General features: G+C 44.6%; 3 protein-coding genes and 1 long non-coding RNA gene across 10 annotated transcripts in view; 3 read left to right on the top strand and 1 right to left on the bottom strand.

Moving 5' to 3' along the window:
- LOC132464474 (chromatin remodeling regulator CECR2) overlaps positions 1 to 4,167 on the top strand; it is a 37,537-nt gene extending 33,370 nt beyond the window's left edge. For both annotated transcript variants that reach the window (XM_060060866.1, XM_060060865.1), the window contains exons 18-19: positions 1,164 to 1,253; positions 1,393 to 4,167. In XM_060060866.1, coding sequence (XP_059916849.1) covers positions 1,164 to 1,215 — 52 coding nt within the window. In that variant the 3' untranslated portion in view covers positions 1,216 to 1,253; positions 1,393 to 4,167. The remainder of the gene's footprint in view (positions 1 to 1,163; positions 1,254 to 1,392) is intronic.
- Positions 4,168 to 4,305: 138 nt separating this feature from the next.
- ada2a (adenosine deaminase 2a) lies at positions 4,306 to 9,700 on the top strand. 2 transcript variants are annotated; one of them, XM_060060877.1, is made up of 10 exons: positions 4,306 to 4,498; positions 5,131 to 5,457; positions 5,917 to 6,136; positions 6,247 to 6,460; positions 6,553 to 6,680; positions 6,791 to 6,881; positions 7,104 to 7,212; positions 7,709 to 7,866; positions 8,172 to 8,374; positions 8,899 to 9,700. In XM_060060877.1, exons 2-10 carry the CDS (start codon positions 5,160 to 5,162, stop codon positions 8,984 to 8,986), a joined length of 1,509 nt encoding a protein of 502 aa, XP_059916860.1. In that variant the 5' UTR covers positions 4,306 to 4,498; positions 5,131 to 5,159; the 3' UTR covers positions 8,987 to 9,700. The 2 variants fall into 2 exon arrangements, with proteins under 2 accessions (XP_059916860.1, XP_059916861.1); XM_060060878.1 differs by having other exon boundaries at positions 4,314 to 4,439.
- Positions 9,067 to 13,405, bottom strand: ribc2 (RIB43A domain with coiled-coils 2). Its single transcript, XM_060060882.1, has 7 exons — positions 13,141 to 13,405; positions 12,938 to 13,019; positions 11,717 to 12,037; positions 11,485 to 11,603; positions 11,140 to 11,319; positions 10,171 to 10,337; positions 9,067 to 9,969 (listed from the first exon to the last, which is right to left on the bottom strand). Exons 1-7 carry the CDS (start codon positions 13,252 to 13,254, stop codon positions 9,891 to 9,893), a joined length of 1,062 nt encoding a protein of 353 aa, XP_059916865.1. The 5' UTR covers positions 13,255 to 13,405; the 3' UTR covers positions 9,067 to 9,890.
- A 2,108-nt stretch (positions 13,406 to 15,513) lies between these two features.
- On the top strand, positions 15,514 to 23,387 carry LOC132464471 (uncharacterized). Of its 5 annotated transcripts, none has more exons than XR_009527276.1 (9): positions 15,514 to 16,057; positions 16,206 to 20,818; positions 20,919 to 20,972; positions 21,290 to 21,530; positions 21,677 to 21,757; positions 21,854 to 21,932; positions 22,039 to 22,117; positions 22,527 to 22,643; positions 22,829 to 23,387. It is a non-coding gene; the product is annotated as an uncharacterized LOC132464471 (long non-coding RNA). The 5 variants fall into 5 exon arrangements; XR_009527275.1 differs by having other exon boundaries at positions 22,006 to 22,117; XR_009527274.1 differs by having other exon boundaries at positions 20,919 to 21,012; positions 21,854 to 22,117.
- Positions 23,388 to 23,488: the final 101 nt, after the last annotated feature.

Here is a 23,488-nt window from a genome sequence, read left to right as displayed (position 1 = left end):
CTGGTTGCTACACTTAATCTTTCTAGGCTTTTGGAAGAATGGCTCTGCCATGCTAATGATGATATAACTTAATGCGGTCAGATTGTCCGTTATGATGGGGCATCATCTGCGCACGCGCGACACTGCATCTTTTTTTTTTTTCTTTTTCTCTTTTTCCTTTTTTTTCTTTTTTTTGGTTGGTTGTTGGCCTGGCGGGGGCGCTCGTTGGCCTGGCGGCCCGCCAGGCCTGAACAATGGTAGGGGAAACACTGATATTATGAATCATAACGACTGCGTTTGACGTCTCTGGCGCTTCCACAACAAGTAAAGACTCGTAGTGGGGGACATCTCGGCCATGGTTGAGAAGAATTGGGGGAAAGGAAATTTGGCCTGGACTCTCTGAAGTCCATGGACCCTGACATGGAGGAGAAAGGGATTGTACTCTGTGAGCAGAGCTATCGGACTGTCACCGAGCTCCCCGCGCTGGAGCTGCCGGACTGCCGCCGAAGCTCCGGCTGCAGTCCGGCAGCTCCGGCGGGTGTCCTCCGGGGGCTGAAAAGTCTGGCGGGGGTAGCTCGGCGGCAGTCCGGCAGCTCGGCTCCGGGAGTACAATCCCTTTCTCCTCCATGTCTCCTCCTCCGGCGGGGGGAGCTCGGCGGCAGTCCGGCAGAGAAAGGGATTGTACTCCCGGAGCTGAGCTGCCGCTGAGATCCCCCTGCCTGAGCTTCTCGTCCGCTGGTCCACAAAATCTTAGCTATGCTCTGATTGGAGGGCAGTAATATTCAACTGTGCCCCCTTCCTACGTAGGAGGGGGTGCCGAAACTGACTCGCTCGTTTGGTAACTGTGGGCGGGGTACTTTCAGAAATGCATATCTCACTCAAAAATCATGTACAGACTTTTTTTCAAAGTCTGTATGTGTGTGAGCACCAGAGACCCAAAACATCACCCCAAATCCCAGGAAAATTGTTGTTTCATAATATGTCATCTTTAAACCTAAGCCTTTATTTCCGTCTGTACTGTATGGCTGTATTCATAGCAATTGTACTTCGCTATGAAATCATAAAAGATACATTCTGAGTTTCGGTTTAGTACTTGGTGATTACTAACAATTCCAGGTTTCTATGACTCTCGATAAAGAGATGGTATTGAAGGCTCTCCTGACTCTGGTTCCTCTTTGTCACAGGCAGCAGATGATGGCTGCTCCTGGTGCCCCGGGCAATAAGCAGGGCGTGTGAGAAGCCCCGGCATGAGGACCGTCGCTGCAAGGGAGACGGTACATGTCTTTGTGTTTATCCCATAGCCATGTAAACTCTTTCAGGGCAAAATCTTGGTAGCAGATATTAGGACATTTTCTTTTCATTGTCCGGTTGTGAAGTGACACCCACTTGATTTGATTTTGTTTCCCCTTCTAGGCCAAGGATGAGCAGCACACTGCCAAACGGATGTTACCATGTGTTGTAACTCCTACAGAAGTCCGCCGTGCTGCACGCTGCTGTTGAGGACGGCTCTGCAGTGAGAAGTGGTTCAACATGGAGTCCTGTTGTTCAGGGGTGTCTTTAAATTCATCATTGGGCCTGGTGGAACAACAGAGGAGAGCGCTCCCACCTGATGGATCACTGTATCTGAAACTAAACAGCTTAAGTCTCCTAACTGTCCAGTAAAGGGAACGCAATACACCCTTTGATTTCGTTTTTGTTTTTCTAGAGACTCCGTAGAATGTATGATTTTACTGCTGCCTGTGTGGAACCTTTTTCGTTAAATTTATAACAGTGGGGCAAAAGGATGGATATTGCTTCCATGCCAGAGGATTTTCAGCTCTGGTCCAGTACAATGTGACAGTGTAAAGACCCTCTCATGGATATTTAGGGTCTGCCCATGGAGCTGGCCAGGGCTGTGCAGCCTGTGGGACTTCAACCCCAGGTTCTGCCTCGCAACAGGACAGAGAGCTGTTGCCAGTAACTACTGGATCACAGTCGGTCAGGACAGCATAGAGTAGTTGTAGAGTCACACTGGACGGCCCTTTACTCTTCACTGGACTGTCTTGTCACCTCGATCTAAAATTGGCTTACTTGCCTTTTTTGATAGTTTGTTAGTTTGTCCTCCAGAGTGTGGCTGCTGGTCTGGAGCAGAGGACGTGTTGTTGTTGAACTATTATTTTTCTTAACTCAGGTCTAAGTAACAAAACATGGAGGTACTTAACAACCGATCTCTGCCGTCCACAGACGTCGGCCTCGCCGGAAGCCTTGGTCTTTGTTATTGAATGTATGTATGTGTGAATGACACCAGCCTTTAATGCGACGTTAAGATGATTATCGCTCGCATTAAGCAAACAAAACTGTCCCAAGCTGAAGGGTCATTTTCACCTGGTCCAGTTTCACCAGAGTTAAACACATCCTCGTGTGTGTGTGTGTGTGTGTGTGTGTGTGTGTGTGTGTGTGTGTGTGTGTGTGTGTGTGTGTGTGTGTGTGTGTGTGTGTGTGTGTGTGTGTGTGTGTGTGTGTGTGTGTGTGTGTGTGCGCGCCCCTGCCCTACCCCTGTGGTGCCATGTTCTCGTCGTAAATAAAATAAAAAAGGATCCTTCCGATGCGCCCTCTGCTTTGAGTTCCCCCCTGAACCTGCTGGGCCCAGCCTGATGTAATAAAGGACATTATTTTGGGTGTTTCATACACCGCCCTGCAGGGTTGTTCAGCCAACTGCTTCTGTTCCGCTCTCCCCTTTTTATAGCTTAAGTAGATCAATAATAAATCCTCAGGGCGTACAGTTTATCTATACGGGTATTTTTATTGAATTGGTCGGAGCAACAATACGATGGAACTCGGACTTGATTGAAGTGTGGAACCCAGTGATTACATATGTAGGGTTGTGTTCATGTGTTCCACCGGGCTCCACTCGCTGTCAATGGATTTGTGTGTGTGTGTGTGTGTGTGTGTTCTCTATGTCGTTGGCTCGAGTTTGATTTGAACACTTCACCTGCATCCGTTTTTGATGCGAGGTGATTAAAATGTAAGGAAATCCACTTTACTCTATTACACACAATGGTAGCCTTATGTTGTCACACTTTTCCTTTTAAGTTGGAATGCAAGAAGCACCTGATGTGCTTTCTTGGGAAACAGTCGTCCATGCACCTTGTCCCAGAGGTGCAGTGAAGAATCTACCTCATAACGCCGCTTGGCAGTTCCTGGCCCCCACCGAAACCATCCACTTCCTTGTTTGTTATAACACAGTTGCGCAAGTCAACACTTCTGCATTGGCCTGTCATTTATATACACTATAGCTTAAAAAAAAAAAAAACAGTACAGTCTCTTCCAGTCAACTGTCTGTTGCAAATAGCTGCACTGCTGTCCTTCAACAAAGCAATGTGGGAATTGTAAATGATGTGACACTATGTCAGGAGCAATGCTATCTTCAGCACTCCCTATTGTAACATACAAGATGGGGATGATGTGTGTGCATGCCTACAAGGGGACCATCAGGTGGCGAGGTGGTGAATATATATATATATTTTGCTGTACAGCTGGCGATCTATTGATCTCCAAGACCGACTTCTAGAACCTAAAGACACACGAGATATGGTGGAAATCGGTGGACCATTTAATAGTTGTATTGCCGTACTATACTAGTGCTGCAAAGTCTTGACTTTCTTGCCTGAATAGGAAAGCGTTGCATTGTGGGCATAATAGAGTTGGCCTTATTCAAGGCAATGTCTTCACTTGGGCTGTCTAGTGTATTAGGGATGCTGGGGTGTTCTTTGTTTTTGGGGAATCTTTCAGATTGTGATAGTTGTGAACTTTACAGACTGTTTGTAATGTTGGTGTGTAGACTTTGCAAATGAAGACTGGTAGTCTGCATACAATCCCCACCTCTCACCTTTACTCTGCTGTCTCAGCACTAGTGAAAAGCATGTTTAAATGTGAATCCTATTTATTTGTTCATTTTTTTTTTATGAATTTTTGTACATTTATGAACTCGTTTTTAATATAAGTGATGTCTGTTTGGGGTTTGTTTTCTTTGGAGAAGTTTACTTTTACCTCAGTAGCATGGCAGCATTGGAAGAGGCCCTGTATGTTTATTTCTTATGTGACGTTTACAAGTTCTTATCTGACTGACATAGATTATTTTGGAAATGGACCGAAGTGTTTTCTATACTGTACAATTCTTAGAAATAAAATACTTTTTCTGAATAAGAATGTATGGATCTAAGAAGTTCATATAATCCAAAGAACAAATGCATGACACAGAGGAACTATTGAGTGAGAAGTGAAAGACGAATAGGGAAATTTAAACAAGGATTAAAAGATGCAAATGCAGGTGCGATGGGCCACAACCACAACGCATACGTCATTAATGACCCCAATGTACAACCCCCTCAGTGACTCACAGTTGGTTGGTTGCTTTCGGCGCCCGAGGGGGTCATCACTGGCTGGGAAGAAATCTGAAGCAGAAGTGTTTGGATAAGTTGGTGTGTATTTAAATATTTCTGCAAGCTAGGCTTTTGGATCTCAAAGAATCGGCGGAGAGGTACGGTAAATCTTCCATTGCGACAGAGAGCGATGAAGCTCGCTGAACACAACATTTAACATCGAAATCCGGTTTGATATGGCTCGAGGTTATTGACAATGCGCGTAACATAACAATGGTTATATTTCATAACTTTAGCATTTAAATAGACGGGTGGTTTATCATAGCCACGTCTAAAACCAATCACCAATGCGTCAAGCGACGTTTAGTGTTATTTGTCGTGGACGCCACTGTTAACCGTTTACATTGCTTGTGTAAATAATACCTCCAACGCAAAAGCGTTGCTGTTCACCATGTGCAAACAAGGGGCGCCCAAGTCCACGTATCACAACACCCTTACACACAAATAGTTTCTAATTTACAAGATGCCATTAAATGACAAAAATGCATCTACATTATCTCTTTTAAGTAGGCCGATATTGAATTGAAACCTCGGTAGAAACCCAGAGGTAGAGCTATCCGGAACAATGTGAATCATGCTTTAATGGATATAAAAGTGCTGTTATCTTCGCATGTGAAGGTCACTAGCTCATGCCAATAAAATCGTATATGATAGAGGGTGTTTCCACTTTGCATTGCCACGAAAAATGATTTGTACTTTAGTCGGCTTTATATCACTTTCTTGTCTTTAGTTCTTTCGCCACTGTGTCTCTTCCGAGAGATGGAGCTCCAGCGCCACTCTGTGGCCATTTTGTGCGTACTGTCCTGCTTCCTGACCCTGGGTATGAGCTACCCAGACCCCAGGCAGAGGGAAGAGTTCATAAAGATGGAAGCCTCCATGCGCTTAGGGGGAAATGTTAGCCTTTCGCTGGAGGAGCAGCAGCTGGATGCTCATCTAAGCAAACTGATGCTCGAGGAGATGGCAAGAGAAGATTTCCTTCCTGCCTTACATTTCTTCAAGGCCAGGCCTCTGATCAGGAGCAGCCCCATCTACGGCCTGCTGCAGAAGATGCCCAAAGGTATCAGTTGAACAGTTGTTTCGTGTAGGCCTTTGATAACCAACACAGAATGTTTGTTTAGTAATGCTGCGTGTTGGTGAGTGCTGCTAGGCTGTTATTTAATCTACAGCACCCACTGCCTTTTCTAGTTTGGTATTGTAGCTCCTAGTCTATTTTCTCCACAAGTCCTGTAGATGTAGGTGTTATTTTTCCACGGGAAAATTAAGCCACTAAATAAATTGTATCTTTTAGGCGGGCCTCACATCACTGTCTACGTTGACGAGTGATTGGTTATCATTGTACAAATGTGCAAAACAACTTAATGAATGACCAAGCAAATTCTCACTGGTCATATCATGGCAATGCTGCAATTCTTGGAGCGATGGCACTTTGCTAATGTAGCCAAAAACTGGTGAAAAGCATAAAATGTCACTGTAAACTGCCAAATAATCCAGCCATCGCCTCTCCATGTGGCCCCAGGGGCTGCGCTCCATGTCCATGACTTTGCAATGGTTGATGTGGCGTGGCTGGTGAGGAACGTGACGTATCGACCCCACTGCTACATCTGCTACACTGACGACCGGTCGGTCCGTTTCTACTTCTCCTCTGGGCTGCCCGAACCGTTGTCAAACTGCTCTACCTGGACCCTGCTGGAGCAGCTGAGGGCCAAGACGGTCAACGTTACGGACCTGGATGACAGGTAGGCTCCCCCTGTCGGTCTGATCACCTCCATGTCATCGTCTGTGTGAGGCGCTGACATGTTAAACGTAGATCGTCTAGCTAATTGGTTCTTCTTCTTTGCGTGCCCAGCCTCATGTCCTACATGACCCTCTGGACCCTGGAAGACCCGGAGTTGGCCTATCCTAGCCTGACCGTGGTCTGGAAGAGGTTCGAACAGGCCTTTAAGGCCACCTGGGGCCTGGTGACCTACGCGCCTGTCTTTAAAGACTACTTCCATGAAGGCCTTTTGCAGTTCTACAGAGACAACATTCTGTATGTGGAAGTGCGTGCTTTACTTCCTGAGGTAAACGTTTGCCATTTGCCCTCAAATCAATCCATCTTCTCCAATTATCTTTTTGGGTGAGACTCCTCAGGGCTTTTTTCTGTTGCAACCAGACGTACGAGCTGGACGGAAGTACCCACGACACAGAGTGGACTATGAAGACCTACCAAGATACCGCGCGGCAGTTCGTGGAAGAGAACCCAGACTTCTTCGGAGCCAGAGTCATCTTCACTGTAAACAGGTTGAATAAATACTCGTGTCCCACACTATCATACAATTGTAGGATCACCTTCTTATTCTGATTATCTCGTGATTTTATGCAGAACTTTCTGATGATTGTGTGTTCTTCAGGGAGATATATCCAGCACTGCTCACCAAGGAGGTACAGAAGGCCATGAAGTTACAAGTGGACTTTCCTGAGACGATGGCTGGATTTGATCTTGTGAGGGATTTGCTCCTCATTCAATGCTAGCACAGGGTTGGCTTCAAACATGCCTCAGCAGGGGTGGGAAGCAGTGGGATGTTGTATCAACCGTAATTTATCCTATGGCTGTCATTTAAAATGTAATGCTATTGAATTTTCGGTTTTGTGTGTTTTAGTGGTTATGACAGAATAACAAAAGAGTAGTGTTAAGACTGTTTGCTTGTTTGTTTGTTTATTTAGGTGGGTCAGGAGGACACTGGCCGGCCACTCTGGGAATACAAAGAGGCCCTCTCTCTACCAGCTGCTCAAGGCTCCAATCTCTCTTATTTCTTCCATGCCGGAGAGACTGGTGAGCTCAGCCAATCCCTAATCTAAAGTCAAGACTGCCAAGGCCCCGTTTATGGGAGTCTTAAGACCACAGACGTGTTTGGATAAACTTGCAGGTTGTGATTTATAATTTTCTCCCCTCTGCTAAGGTCGCCATTAAGCATTTTGCACCAAATTTGTTCACTGTCGATGCAGTAGTCAAGAAAAAATAAGCAACACATCCATTGTGTGAGGATCTGTCAGTGTTAATTTAAACAAGTGTCCACCATCTGCAACAATAAACATGTCCCTGTCCTGTTGGAAGTTGTGGCTTAGGACCTAATCAATGTTGGACTGAGATTTTACTGACTGAGGTTAGGGGAGGAAGGAAGGAACTAAAGAAAGAAAGAACCACACAATGGCAGATAACTGAGCTGAGTCAGTGTAGTTCCAATTCAATTTTTGCATCAGCGCATTCGGCTTTAAAACCCTTCCTATATGAAGTGAACAATCAGAGTTACGTCTTCTGTCTCATGCAGATCTGCAAGGCACAAAGTCGGACCAGAACATGTTGGATGCTTTGCTCTTCAACACCTCCCGCATCGGCCACGGCTTTGCTCTTTTGCGCCACCCGGTGGCCAAGATGCTATCCAAGATGAATGCGGTGCCTCTGGAGGTTTGCCCCATCTCAAACCAGGTATGGAGTCATGGAAAAGGGCACTTGTTGTCACCAGAACAACGTTTGTGCAGCTGCTGACGTACTAGTCACTTGCTTGGGTACAGTGTTCAAATTACGAAATGGCTCACCTGGCTCCAAAAATGATAAAAAAAAAAAAAAAGACCTGCGTTCATCTAATTCTAAAATTCATATACATACTATATTACATGTAATATAATTTTAAGAGTAGGGACTTGCATGGGAATAAAGTGACCGGGGCAGGCATAGCTCGTTGTGAATGACAACCAGTATAATGGTATACAGACCGTGTGTCTCTGCTGCAGGTCTTGAAGCTGGTCAAAGATCTGCGTAACCACCCAGCTGCGGCACTGATGTCAGAGGGGCACCCGCTGGTGATCAGCTCTGATGACCCCTCCATGTTTGGTGCCAGCGGTCTCTCTGATGATTTCTATGAGGCGTTTGTGGGATTTGGAGGACTGAGCAACCATTTGGGCACTTTAAAAGAGCTTGCCATGAACTCCATTAGGTAGGTGTTTGTTTCAAGGTTCATTGACATTCAAACCCCCTGACTGGTCACTGCAGTATCTATTTATATATATCCATGGGTTTTGTCAACTACCCTTTGCATGAACATTAAAGTATCAAGAGAAATAAGCGACCCCCTTGTATGTCAAACGACGGTGCCTCTGTGAAAATTATGAATTCAGTTGAAATTAGCGGAGGACAGTTGTGTTCTCAGCCATCTCAGCCAATCTAAGATTATGCATGCAACAGCATGTATTTTCCTAGAGAGGGAGCCATCTACTGCAAACCAACCTGCAGGTGATGTTGGATTTGGTTCTCCTTAAGAATGGCCCATGTTCACAAGTCAACTTTTCTTAACAGATACAATTGATTTATAAAGAAAAACCTGGGTTCTGGTGTCGCGCTTTAGACACTCATTTTAAATAGACAGGTTTAACCAAAGTAATGATTTGATAGATGTAAGTGTGTTGCATATGTTTCTAAATGTCCACAATATTTTTTACTAATATTCCCTACATTTTGCAGGTACAGCTCCTTGCCACCAAATCTGCAAGAAAAAGCCATGGCCTTGTGGCAAAGAAAATGGAACAAATTTGTGACTGAAAATCTATAATCTATCTTTTTTTTTATCCATTGAATCACGTGATGCCTTGTTTACTGCCGTCATGGAAAAGGGAATAATGACAAGCGCAATTGTAAACTTGTCTGATACAATTTTTGTTTATCTTCAGGGATGAACAGTAAACAGAATAAAACGGTATCTGGAGGAGGCTGCACAGGGCAAACATGACAATACAGTATCTGGGTGAGGCTGTGCCCCTCAGGTGCATTGGGTAACCAGGGCACACAGAATGAACCCAACAGTGGAGGCAGAGCTCTGACATGTCCGCACGTAACACCTGCTCAGCCAGAAACCTTTAGGTAGACTGTCAAATAAACTGGTTTAAAATACAGAAGTACATAGACGCCCCATTGACATTTACATGGGTTAGTGTCATTGACGATGACATTTACCCAAGTCCTGAGTGTCAGAGCCCTGAGTGTCAGAGCCCTGAGTGTCAGAGCCCTGAGTGTCAGAGCCCTGAGTGTCATACTCAGGGTTTACTGTGACAACTGTGCAACTTTAGCTGTAATGATGCCTACCTCTGCTTCGTTGAAGACATGTTGGAGGTTTTTAATAATGCAGTAATTGAAATATCTTTACACTTGCCCTAATTTGCCAGAGGATTTGCAACTGCTGTGATTTGTTCTACACTGCACATTTTTTAACATGTGAAATTGAATGAAATTGTACTTTTGAGATGTTGAATAAAGATTTTAGATTTTTCTTAAATGTACATTTCTTGGAAAATATAGGCCATGAAGTAAACATTTCCAAAATAAACGACTGAATGCACACATTGCAGATTAACACATTTAACCTAATACGACCAGGTTAAAACAGCAATTGCAGGTATTTTGAAGCATGGTTATTTCAACACAATCGCTGAATGGACCGGATCATTGCAGATGTCATCCTATCGGCTGCTGGTATTGAACTTGGAGAAGTAGCTGTCATCAAAGTCGCCAAAGCATTCCTTCTCCAGGGCTTTTTTCCTGATGATGGAAAGGGAATGAAGATGGGAGAGATCATTTATTTATCACCTTGTTTGCATGAATGACAGTTGACTGATAGTTTCCAGCTATTCTACAGAAGACATCTAATTTGTGCTAGTGGATAAAGCTTTCAGAAGGGGATTTGATTGATCTAGGGACTAGGTGGTTCATTGTAAACGAGTGGGATAGTGAGCCACTGACTGCTGCCTCTGCGCGTGGGCCAGCTGATGGTTGGTCTGGTCCAGCTCTTGTCTCTGCATCCTGTGAGTCCGGCTCTGCTGTCTCTCCAGCAGCACAGCCGAGCGCGCCAAGTCCACACGAAGCTGCTCCTCCCGCTGCTCCTTCTGCTGCTTCTCCCATCGAGTCCTCTGCAAAAACACAGTCAGTCAGACACACACAAACACACATGTTGTACAACAAAATATTAACTTCCACCATGTCCATGATACATTTGCCATTGCCTTTAGGATTCATTCAAGATATATGCTTACTATTTTTTAGAGGACCTTTTGTTCAAAACAACTCAAATTGCCAACTTCCATTGCAGTAGCAATTTATGCTTATTTTGTAAACACACGAAGAAGAGTGGAGACAAACAGTGGCTATCTTATTCTATCCGTCAAATAGCTGGTAATCCATCTATTGCAATAATCAGGGAATTCAACTATACACACACATATTGCATCTTTATACATAAAATTGTGCTGAACGTCAACGTAGCATAACTTAATTTTTATTAACGATGAAGGCCATCATGTTGGATGTTGTTACTGTTGACAAGTCGGAGCTCTGAAATATTAGCCACATTTTCGACCTGTAATTCTGAGTAAGAACCGTTCTCGTCTTGAACGCAGCATTATTCCAATTTTGCACCTATCAAACTTTGAATCATGTGATTGTATTAAAGGAATATAACAAAAAAGAAAACAACGTCTGTTTGGATAATTAAAGCCTGCATTGCACTGTAATACAAGGTTATATATTGTAATCCCTTTAAATTGTGTTTCCTGGACGTGTGTGTGTGTGTGTGTGTGTGTGTGTGTGTGTGTGTGTGTGTGTGTCTAAGGACTTGTTTCAACACTCTTTGTGAGTGTTCACTCTGAGTGTTGAAACCAAGTATTGTTGTTCCTCTCATAAAAGGTGCTAGGTGCACATGACTTGCAGACAGACCGTCTTCTCCTCCACTTGGTGCAGGTTGAAGTGGATCCTCTGCCTGAAGGCCTGCAGAGCTGTGTCCTGAGAGGCCTCCATCTCCCGGTCAGCCTGGAGGAGCATCAGGACGTCGGCTTGGTGTTTGTCTTCCTCAGTCTTCTCCCTGGCCCGGCGATGCGTCTCTCTGTTCTCTGCTGCCTGGGAACGTCACAACACCCGTCGTTAACATCCAGGTACGTTAACATCCAGGATGTCTCAACCTATACAAAGACTCAGAATAGAATAATGAGAAATATGGTCCAAACATTATTTGCTCCTAGATATTTGGTCATACACTTCTTCAGGTGTTTGCGTGAGACTCACCTTGGCCAGATTGAAGTCTTTATCAGCATGAGCTAGTGCCTTCCTAGTTGCTTGCTCAACCTCCTGAAGCTGAAGAGCTTTGCTGTCCACGCTTATTCTGCTCTGATTATAAAGCTCATCTGGGGGCATGCAGGCATACAAGCAGCACATCAATTAAGAAGAGGAGAAATCAAACCTTATCTGATGACCAAGAGAGGGCAGAATGACTGACTGTTCTTTCAGCAGTGCACACCTGCTCGCTTCTGCTGGTGTCTGGCTGCTTCTCGCTCCTGCTGCTGCTGCTGAGACCAGCCTCTGAGCTGCTCCTTCTGCCTCTGCAGCCGCTCCCCGCTCCCCGGGTCCTCTCCCAACAGACCCGGGAGCGTCTTCTGAAGCCCCGCGGGGCCCGGCGCCGCCATGGGCTCAGGGTGGCCCAGGTCCTGCTCCCGGCGGTGCTGGGGCTGCTGGTAGCAGCGTCGGTAGTCGTCCAGGGCCTGCTCCAGAAGCCTCTCCTCCTTCCGCTGACGGCCTTCCAGGATGCAGGCGGCTTTATCGTTTTGCAACATGTCTGCAGCTGTGATTGCCGCATGTGCACACACACACACACGCACGCACACGCACACACACATGCACGCACGCACGCACATGCACACGCACACACACAACTTTATGCAAATGATCAGCAACATTGACATATCAGGAACACATCAGCGGGAGCAATCTTGGTTATTTATGAAAATGCCTTAACGTTGCTCCCATAGGGCGCTCATTAGAACAGTCATCGTGTCTAACCTTCATCACATTAGATAAGTGGTTGTGGTGGCCTGACCAGGGATAGGCCTGCTGGAAATCTGATTGACCGGCAGGCTCAATTATTAAATAATTATTTTACAAATCCTGTCTCTGATTGGATGAGTGCCGTTAAGATAAGGCTTGGATAGATATAGGCAACCTAACCTTTTAGTTAGTTTTATGTAACACAACTATTGATTTACATGTGTTATGTTTAGACAACATAACTATATGGATAGGTTGAGGGTCATTGTCAGTCTAAGCCAACCTAAAGGGAGAGCAGGGCGGGTCATGCCTTTGCCATAGTATGATTATTCGTAATTGAACGAACGGGGGTGGAGGGGCAGACATAGGAGCAATTGGAGCAAATAAAACATTAGCTCTCAATATTCTGGTTCTCAGGCTAGTGATTCACTGTTATTCAACCTTAAAAAACACTGTCGAAATAATTGATCAATATTGGACGATGATGGATCTGAACGTCGCTCTATCAAGGAATGAACCGTGTCGACATACGTGCTCCTCAAAAGTTGGATGAGAGATCCAAAGGCAAACGATGAAACGCCTATGCCTACATGATTAGTTACCACAGTTAGTATCTCTAATGTTCAATTAATCAACGCAGATCTTATTTGGATGACAAACTGATGTGACCATTTAATAAGGGTGATTATGTTTTTACCAAAAGCGTGCGATGAATCTTTTGCAGATTCCCCTTTTTTCTCATTTTCTTTCACCTGGTGCTGAAATCCAATTTGATCAACCTGTAACGTTAAAGCAAACATAAAATTAGTAATGTCAGTAATACACCTGAAACCTACATGTCCAATGTTTAATTTGTCCTTGAGAAAGCTAAATATTGCTAATACAAAGTGCGAAGCCTACCCCAAGAGTTCTAACTTTAGAGTTAAAGATCCTCTCTTGTCGGTGCAGCTCTCGGTTCTGGTGCGTTGCGAGGTGTGCTGCGGCCAGGCGATCGGAGAGCAGTTCAATGTTCATTTTGAGATCCTTTCGCCATTAAAACCTGGGCCTCAAAACGAACACAATGCTCCCAGCACAAACACGGGTTGCTAGGAGACAATTCCCGTGAATCTTTGGATTCTTTTGGCCTCGTCAAACATCCACAAGTCAGCCATCCCTGTCTCCACTAGTTGGTTATAAAGGCTTTATCATTTTGAGGACTGGTTTTTATTTTTTTAGGGCCAATTTAGGAACCCAAATTTTGACTGAGGGCCGCCAAAGGAAAAAATGTAGGCCGGTAACGCCGTCAGCATCCCAGTGGTGAAAAATAAATTGCACCGTGGACCTCGGGGAGTGAGGTCAAGTGAGGTCTAAATCACAAAACTGAGGTTCATCCTTTCAAAGTAATGTACAGTCGGATTATAACTAACAAATAACAGGATTGAAAGCTAGAGAGAGTCGACTTTTCTCTTTATATTTATTCATTTTTGTTTAAATTAATATTGATATAATAAAAAAAAAACGTACTGCCAATGATGGAAAAGTATAACAAAATGGGGAACGACTTCACGTGACGAAGAAATTAAGAAAGAGGGAACAGAAATTAACGTCCAAAAAAAAAAAAACGTCAGCATTTTTATTTTCTTGCGGTGTATATTGTGTGCCTAATAACCATCAATATATGATTTCATTTCGATTCAAATAATATGTTTCTTGGAATTGGTATCCATTATTATCAATTTTATTTTCTGCTCTCTTCAAAAAAACCAATAAAAAATAAAGAAATAAAGAAAAGACAAATATTATGTCTCCTCCATTTCGGATAGTTTTTGTAGGTCAACGTTACGGTTGTGTTAATATTGGAATTCACAGCACATCTGCTTCAGAAGAACTATACCCTTCAGTACGGAGATTCTCCAACAAAGTGGAGCACCACTGTTTTGTTCTTCATTTCAATAAAGAATCTTTGTTTAGCACTTGTCATTTATTATAAAGACGGAGCATCTTACATGCGACTTCACTGTATGAACTCAGTACTAAATCCCCTCTGTATTAACAGTAATCACTCATTAGTAGAACCGGTACCGACACCTTGTGGTAACATGTGGAACTACAGATATCACCACAACCACCACTTCCTGAGATGTGTTATGTCATGCTGCGGAAGATAACAGTAGGAATGGAGAGAAAATAATTATTTTCTGGTCCCGGTCTTTATATGCCCTGGATTACACATATGTTGTTTGTGGATTTAAAGGATAATTTTTCATGCAAAGAGTTCGACCGTTTATTGTGCAATTGTTCAGATAAAGGCTGTAGAGAAAACACAACGAGAAAGACTACACGGCTCGTATGTGACGTCACGCTCCCTGCGACTGGCGTGGAGAAGACCGACAATCTTCCCATCGGCATAACTGAAACTCTGCACGTGCCCCGATTTATAATGGTTTTCACCTCTTTCGATGCTTTTATCCTCCCCTTGGAAAAAGCGGTGAAGTGGGGCAGAGAGATCGCCATCTCTGTGCCGAGTTCCAAGGGCGGGTGTGGTGACGTATATCATATGCGTCTAGAGCAGCGAAGAGCTGTAGTTCACAAAGCGGCCTCACATAAAACCTAAAATTATCAAACTTCTTCACGAAGATTTTTAGTTTTCTTTGCATGAAAAATGATCCTTTAAATCCACAAACAACATATGTGTAATCCAGGGCATATAAAGACCGGGACCAGAAAATAATTATTTTCTCTCCATTGACACCCATTCATATTTTTCGATCTCATAGGTCCCATGAGCCCTACCGGAAGGGGCGTGACTTCGCCACTCTATTATGTCCGTGGTCGTCGCATGGACTATACGTCATCCAGCTCAGGTTGCCTAGCCGTGTGTGTGTGCGCGTGTCGGCTCATTAGCATCTGTACCGTAGCGGCCCGTACCGTAGCAGCACACCTCTCCCAAGTGGGCAAATTGGCCTGGCCTGGCCAGACTGGCCACACTCACACTGGCAGATTTGAGCACGGTTAGGTGTGAAAACGGCCACGGCCACTGCCAGATGGCCTAGTGTGAGTGCACTGTTAATCTTTGGTGTGTGTCTATTTGGTGTGTTTATCTTTATGGTGTGTATCTATATGGTGTGTAACTATGGTTTGTGCGTATCTATATGGTGAATACCTATGGTGTGTGCGTGTATATATATATGGTTTGTATCTATATGTTGCGTGTATCAATATGTGTGTATCTGGTGTGTGCATGCATATGGTGTGAATCTATATGGTGTATTGTGTGTGTCTGTATGGTGTTTGTCTGTATTGTGTGTGTGTGTGTGTGTGTGTGTGTGTGTGTGTTAATGTGTGTGGTGGTAGGCAATGACTCCAGTTTAACCAGTGAATGAGTTTCTCTGGTCTCTTTGATGAAAGCTTCCTTCTCACTCTCTCACACGCACGCACACTCACTCGCGCACAAAGTAAGGTGAATTGAATGAAGACTTTTTTCATTTTGAAGTTTGAATCTAAATCAGTCAAATCAGACTCATCCCTTTAATTAAAATGAGGGAGGTCATTTAAGATCAAACACAGTGCTGAAATAGCCTCTCACTGTTACCAAGAAGACCACAGGGTGCCGAACCTGCATTGAGTTTTACTAATTAGCCTACCTGCCGCAGCTCGCCTGCCAGGTGGTTTTCTTGATTAGTTAATTGGTTGCATCTGGTGCGTTTCACTTAAAAGGGAACCGGACAGTACATTTGTTTGTTGTATTGAGGTCTGTTGTGACTTATTTAACATCTCTTCCAGTTTCACAGGTTAAAGACTTTTTGAAGTAAAGAGGAGCATCTCATCTGAACCTGATGTGAGTAGAATTGCTTGGCAAAGCACAACTGACGTGACTTGTATGTTGAATATAAATCACTGATAATGTGTGAAGGAAATCGGGGATTGTGGTGGTTTAATTCTCGTTTGAAATTTGGACCATGAGTAAATTGTTCCTTCCTTCAAAGGTCTATCATGGATATTTAACTGCAGTTCTGTGAGTATCCCAACTTAACCATGAAGCATAACTGCAAACTGTAAGTCATTAATTTCTCATTACTCTTGGGCACATTGATGTATTTTGACTTCCTGGTGAGTTAACCTGTTACCTGAAGGTTGATCTGAGTATAAGGATGTTTTATTGGTTCATGGGTTACTTAGGTGTTTGGTTTATGTTGGTATTAATGATTTGTTAAAATGGTTACAGGCTCCAAGTTATTGTTGTAAGCTGGAGTAATTGGTTGGGTTCTGATATCTTCAGTCTTCTTTCATTCTACTCTGAGCTCTGCATCTTCATCACATGAGTGTTGCTTTACTGATGAGGGTGTGGTCTGAGTGAGCAGAGGTGCATACTGGGATACAGAGCTGTCTGAAGTCTACAGGTCTGTTGACACGCCCCCTCAGGGGAAACCCAGTGTTTGAGAAACTGTGGTGACGTCAGTTACATGGATTGGAATGTTCTTAAAGATGGAGACAGGGATTCAGAAAGAGAAACACCAGGGGGAGATGAGGGGGCTCCTCATCTCAACGACTAGAACACAACTTCAGTCTGACATAGAGAACCATGGAACACATTCAACAGTCCCCTCCAGGCATCGTGACTCCTCAGGAACAGTTTCATTTCACTTATTTGGGGCCATCCCCATATGGATCCTGCTCCTCAAGAGCCACCCCCCTCCACTGGGTGGTCTTCTGAACAGATGACCTCCTTCCTGTCCTCAGGCTGACTCAAGCTGCACCGTTTACATCTGTGAAGGCCCCTCATTCAGGAAACCACTGGACTATAAAGACATGACTTCAGAGATGTTGAATCTACCTGGGACACATTTTGGAGACGCCAAGCATAATCCATCACCAATGTGGGACGCCACTGAAGAATGTTGTACATAATTTACGTCTCTGGAGACATTGGTTGTTCTGTTATGGGTGCCCTGGCAGGAGAGCTGGGGGGGATGATGGAATGGAATTTTGCGAAAAATTATTGGATCATTCTTAGAATTGACATTTCTCTGGGCCAATCGGAATCTCAGCACTTGCTTCAGAATCTTTCTTATAATTGACATTTCTCTGGGCCAATCGGAATCTTGAAGCACACAGCGCCAACTGAGCTCGCCATTGGATGAGACGGTCGCCTGGCTACCGCGCATGCGCATCCGCATCCGCATGTATGAGGCCAAACAACACAAGAGAGCTTGCGAAACACTCGTCCAGAGGGGTGTTCCACGAACGGAGGTTTAACAAACACTGAGTTAACGCTGAACTCTAGGTTGATTTACCCTGTGCCGACCAACCGAGAGTTTTCGGTTCCACAGCAGCGGTTATGCATTAGTTCAATCAACTCGGGGTTGGTTAACACGGGGTTGTGCGCGTCCACGCCAAACCTAAAAAGACGTGATGTATGGATCATGGAAACCCTGATCGAAATAGCGAAACGGGCCGCTTATTTCAATGAAATGGAACTTCAGGTTCTCCTGGAGAGCTATGACGAGGAGAAGGACATTATCACAAGAAAAGGGAACGCTAAAACCTCTGCAACCCGGAGAACCAAAGCCTGGCAGCGGATCGCTGACCGTGTAAATGCGTTAGTTACAAGTCAAAAGCATGATCCTTAATATTTGAGCCATGAATATAAATATCCCAGTTAAGCATTCTTAAAGATCCTACCACATAACCCCTTTCCTTTAAAGAAATATGTACTCCGATGGCTTCCAAGCGGTCAGTGGAACAAGTATAAAAATGAAGTATAAAAAAACATACAAACTGGTAAGCTTTTCCCACCATCGTATTGGTATAAATTTAAATAAGCCATTTTTTTAAGCCAATCGTGAAAAGGCCGACAGTCGGCAGACTGGATCTGGCCCTCAAATTGTCTTGACCCCGGTGGAGGAGCTGTTAATAAACATAAATTCAGGGCGCCCTGGCATGGAGGGGGTACCTGGAGGTACCTACCTCCTCAGAGTCAGGGGCCATACCCCACTGGTTGAATGTAGGTTTTTGTGTTTTCTTGTATTTTAGATATTTTTTGCCTTCGAAGTAACACATGCAAACCATGTGCTTGCCACAGCGCATACTATTCCTAATGTTTCTTTTTTTGGTAACTGGGTAGAAAACCTAAAAGTGACAATTCATCAACTTCACAGAATAATAATTATTTTTTGTCTCCAATAATAAGAGACAAAACAAAAAGATTGCCCCGTGACACCGTCACCTTTTTTCCTCTGTGGAGTTTGCAGGTCTGGTGTGTGTCCGGCTTGCTTTGACAGTGATAATGTTCATACGGGGGTCTGTGTGATTGGCTTGGGATATTGGAATGGTCAACTAAATCATACCTGATGGACGGCCACACGTTTACTTAAGGGCCTCCAGTAGACATGAAGAGCCCTGAGCGACGCTCCGGAGCGATATCCAACACACTGGGCAGGAAGGAGAGTATCGAACTCAAGTGTAAAAGGATGCAAGCGACGTGTTCAGATCAGTGACTTCCAACTAGGACTACACCAATCAGGATCAATGGAGGATGGACACCATAAGGAATTCAACAAGGAGAGTCCGACGTTGGAAAGGGACCTAAATGGATATTCAAGATGACCTTCAGACCTGTAATGAGACGGCTCTTCCTACCTGGCTGGATTGATGGAGAGCCCTGTGGATCTTGTCTTGCTCTCAGTTGCACGTCTTCTCAGGCTGAACTGTATTTGTTTCGGACAGGACTAGCTGAACGATTGGTTCCCTTAAATCAGAACCAATCCGGGAGCTAGTGCGCTCTTCGAGCTGAAGTTGTGCTCTTCAGCTGAGGAGGTAAGGAAACCTTCACTGGGGCTTCAAGGTGTAAAGAGGAGAATGTTTCAAAGTGTTCCATGGTACTCTGATGAAGACCGTTGTTGTGTTCCACTGGCTGAGAGGAAGAACGACACATCTTCCTCTTGGCCTTCTCCTCTCAGAATCCTGCCACCATCTTGAAGGATATTCCAGCTCATGTAACTGATGTCACGACAGATTCTGAAACACTTGATTTCTCCTGAGGGGCGTGTCTATGGAACTGAAGACTTCAGACAGCACTGTATCCCAGCATGCATCTCTGCTCACTCAGACCACACCCCCATGGGTAGGATGCAACACTCTAGTGATGGAGATGTAGAGTTTTATAAGTAAGGGGAGGGAGCAGACTAAGGTGATTAGACCACAATGGAATGTCATGTCTGTAAATCTTTAAACCATGAAGATGGTTCTATAGTTCAGGAATTGGGCTTCTTTTTACTATGGGCAGTTCTTTCACTCAGATGCCCACTTCTCACTGGAGCTGTACATGTGTTGGCTGGCTGGCATGATTTGCTGTTGGTGATGAGGCGGTCAGGGTGACGTTGCAGGGCTATGGTCGGCTCTCTGTGAGCTCAACGTTTAGATTTGCTCTGTATGGTTTGTACCCTGAATAATCTTAATTGTAAAATGTAGACACGGTTTTGTATTGAATGATTCCAGGATTTTAGGTTTAAAGTTGTTGTGGGACGTACATGGTAGTTTGGTTCTTCGTATGGTTTTGAGTGATATAACTTGTACACACTGGGTGCATAGTAATGTAAAGGTACACTGAATAGTAGAAATGACCAACAGCAACAAACAGATCTCCTCAAGGTAAGTCTGTTGGCTGTGTTTCAATGAAGACCATCGCTGGACTTCAGGATCTTCCTCCGTTCAGCTCAAGGTGAGGCGCTGGTTCTGTTTTTTCTTTGGTTGGTTCCGGCCGGAATGTTCGGATTCCAGTCGGACGGTTTGTGCTTCCCGCCGTGGAAGGTTCTGAGTGAGGTCACTTGATTTAGTCCCAATGGTTAGCATAGAACGTTGTAGTCTTGACAACCATTAGAAACCACCTGGCAGTTAGTTGGACCGGAGTCCCCTGAGGGAATCTGGCGGAACGTTCTGGATTGTATTCGCGTAACCTCGAGCCGTTGCCAACGGATACTATTTTTCATTCGGTTTCCATTGGGAATTGTTGCCCCCTATCTTAAACAACTTAAGTTTGATATTAAATACATACTGACATGTACGTCGTACAATATGTTAATTTCCGATGGTTGCGCCGTACTTTTAACCACGATGACGTTGCGGGACTCTCACTGCGTACAAAACAGCGTTCTACTTGCGGGCCCATTTTTGACATCAGCGAGGGCTGAAAATCATTTCAAGGTGGAAGATAATTTTACATTTCTTCAACGGAACCCAGCACCTGAATATGGCTGAGTATATTTGATTTAATATCGATAATGCTTAGTGTTCTTTGTTACTTCAGCTTTTGTACGTTCTAAATATCTGCTGTCATTAATTGCCACAGAAGTTAAACCCTACCCAATGGAATGACGTTAAACAACGACTTTGGTGCAGAGTTAACAACTGGATAATATCAAAGCTAAAATAATGGCCGTCATTCCCACATGTTACAGTAGAAGATACTCTAGAACTGTACAAGGTTAAAAAGGTAACATGTAGTTTGTCCCAAGGTGTCTACCTCCTCACCCAGAGCAAGACCTCCACCTCCTCCCCCAGAGCCAGACCTCCACCTCCTGTCAGAAGTCCTCCAGAACAGGTCAGTGCTCTGTGTGAGTAGAGTCTTCTCAGGTCAGTTTCAATGCATGGCCTGAACCACTTTCTTTAAACTTGTGGACTGCTCTGTCTTCATTGGCCAGGGTGGACCGGAGACTGAGGCTGGAGACCAGGGGCCTGCAGCACCGGACCAGAGGGTAACCATCACCAAGCTCATCTGAAACACTAAAATCCACGGTAGTTTAGGTCTGGTTTTGATGACTTCAATTCTACGCCAAGCTGTGATTTGAGTTAATTCATACGGGGGTTATGCAAGAGTCATATGAGCCATTAATGTTACTAGTGCTGCTACGACTGTAGTGGATGAATTGCTGAAAGCGACAATCTGCAGACGTTGTCTATTTTAAGTGTTTAAATTTGTCTTCCATTTTACAAGTGAACCTCAGATGCACGAGGTGTGGTGTGTTGCGTCCCCAGGTGATTTACCGCTGAGACCAACTGGGTTTGTAACCAGACCAGGAATCCATGTCTGGAGGAGCCGTGCTGAAGGAGCTGATGGAGATGCCGTGCTGAAGGAGCTGATGGAGATGCCGTGCTGAAGGAGCTGATGGAGGAGCCCTGCTGAAGTAGCTGATGGAGGAGCCCTGCTGATGGAGGAGCCGTGCTGGAGGAGCTGATGGAGGAGTCGTGCTGAAGGCCCTGCCTGGTGGAGGAGCTGGTGGAGGCCCTGCCTGGTGAAGGACGTCTGTCGTGGGGTAGATGGAGCTTGACTCTGTAGTGATCATCACACTCACTGCCACTAGAATACTGCTACCACAAACTACCGGCGTTTGTACCATATATACCAGACGACTACATCTGTTTTACCACATTGAAGCAAGACTTCTGCTGTTTGTTCCAGACCAGGACTCTGTCTGAGGAGAGCTGCTGGAGGAGCTGAGACCCTGGAGGACGACTAGGAATCGACCAACAAGGATTCCTTGTAAGTTTGTATTTACTTACGTGGTTGACTTAAAGGGCAAAATACAGCTGTTACTTTGACATGCGTTAACCAACTACCGCTGTGTTTTCTTACTAGAACGTGTTTCTGGAGCGGAGGCGAGCTGGTAGGGGAGCTGTGAATCTGGAGGATGACCATCACTCTACCAACAAGGATTGTAAGTTTGTATTAACCAAACAAACTGGAAATAAAGGGCTTAAAAATAAGACAAACTACATGTTTGTTACCAGACTTTAGGGCCAGACTCGCGCTGTTTGTTCCAGACCAGGACTCTGGCTGAGGAGAGCTGATGGAGGAGCCAAAACTCTGGTCTACGACATCACTCCACCAACCAGGATCCTCGTAAGTTTGCCTAAAATAAACAGAGTGGACTTGTTGTAACGCAGGATTAGTTTGTCCAGTACAAGTTACGGCATACTACTATGGTTGGTTACCAGACAAACTACAGCTGCTACTTTGTTACGCGCCATTAGAGCCCAACTACTCCTGTGTTTGTGACCTTACTAGAGCCAAACTACTACTGTGTTTGTTACCTGATATTAGAGACAAACTACTCCTGTGTTTGTTACCTGGCATTAGACCCCAACTACTCCTGTGTTTGTTACCTTAGATTAGAGACAAACTACTACTGTGTTTGTTACCTTACATTAGAGCCCAACTACTACTGTGTTTGTTACCTGATATTACAGACAAACTACTACTGTGTTTGTTACATTACATTAGAGACAAATTACGTTTGTAACCCGACCAGGAATCTGGAGGACTGATGGAGAAGCCGTACATCTGAAAGGCAAATCCTGAGGACCACCAGGACTCTACCATCAAGGATTCCTCATATGTTATCTATTATCTGGACATATTGGACTAGGTAGGGGGTTGGGGGTTCAACTCTCAAACCAATGGTGCCGGGTTCAAGTCCTCAGAATACAGTGATGCGTCCTTGAGCAAGGCGCCCTAAAGCCTGCCTGCTCCTTAATGACTTATCTTTGGTTCAGATAATGTTGCATCTTTTGAATATTGAACCTAATCAATGTCCTTGTTTGGTCCGGGCAGACACACCTGAGCCGAACCTCACCTGATCCTGTTTGGTTGGGGGTAGACACACCTGAGCTAAACCCGCCCTGATCCTGACATCCTGCTGGTCCCGTCTCCTCAGTTCATCTGAGCCTCGTCCTCCAGAAGACCTGCTGAGCTCAGCAGTCTGAGGCTGATGGATCATTGACCTCCAGTGGGAGTGATCTTCTTGACCCCACCTGTAACCGTGTGCTTCCACACGCCTTTCCCTCACGTCTGTCACTAACCTCACTACTTCACTACTCTCCACTGCTTCCTCTTTTCTTCCTTCTCTGTGGTTCAAACCTTTACACTGAAGGCGCGTCTTCCTGCCCTCAGAGGGTTTAGCGTTAGGGTTGAGAGTCAGGGTTTAGAGTCAGGGACAGAGCTGGTCAGGGAGGACTGCTTTTACACAAACCTCTTCATTTGCTTTCGGAATGGTGGTGGAATTTTGAAAAGATTCATTTGGGAAAATGTTTTCCTCTGCTTTCCTTTACAAAATTGTATTTAACTTCTGTCAATTGTTTTTGTTTAGATATTAAAATCCCACATTGACTTCTACATGTTTGGTGCGGTTCATTTAATTGTCCTTTTTCTTGGTTAATGTCAAGCTAAACTCCTGCAATACATTTAATATACATGATTGTTATTCAGCAATGT

The sequence above is a fragment of the Gadus macrocephalus genome, chromosome 9 (genome assembly GCF_031168955.1).
Source record: "Gadus macrocephalus chromosome 9, ASM3116895v1".
NCBI classification, from domain to species: domain Eukaryota; kingdom Metazoa; phylum Chordata; class Actinopteri; order Gadiformes; family Gadidae; genus Gadus; species Gadus macrocephalus.
Note: the sequence above shows the minus strand (reverse complement) of the source record. Positions and strands in the feature narration are given on the sequence as shown.

Excerpts from the sequence above, each read along its gene's own strand:
- ada2a (XM_060060877.1), top strand. The coding sequence starts at position 5,160 with ATGGAGCTCCAGCGCCACTCTGTGGCCATTTTGTGCGTACTGTCCTGC. Across the intron at positions 6,137-6,246 it reads GTTACGGACCTGGATGACAG|CCTCATGTCCTACATGACCC; the intron begins GTAGGCTCCCCC and ends TTGCGTGCCCAG. Across the intron at positions 7,213-7,708 it reads CTTCCATGCCGGAGAGACTG|ATCTGCAAGGCACAAAGTCG; the intron begins GTGAGCTCAGCC and ends TGTCTCATGCAG.
- ribc2 (XM_060060882.1), bottom strand. The coding sequence starts at position 13,254 with ATGAACATTGAACTGCTCTCCGATCGCCTGGCCGCAGCACACCTCGCA. Across the intron at positions 13,020-13,140 it reads CTAAAGTTAGAACTCTTGGG|GTTGATCAAATTGGATTTCA; the intron begins GTAGGCTTCGCA and ends TTAACGTTACAG. Across the intron at positions 11,320-11,484 it reads AAGACTTCAATCTGGCCAAG|GCAGCAGAGAACAGAGAGAC; the intron begins GTGAGTCTCACG and ends TGACGTTCCCAG.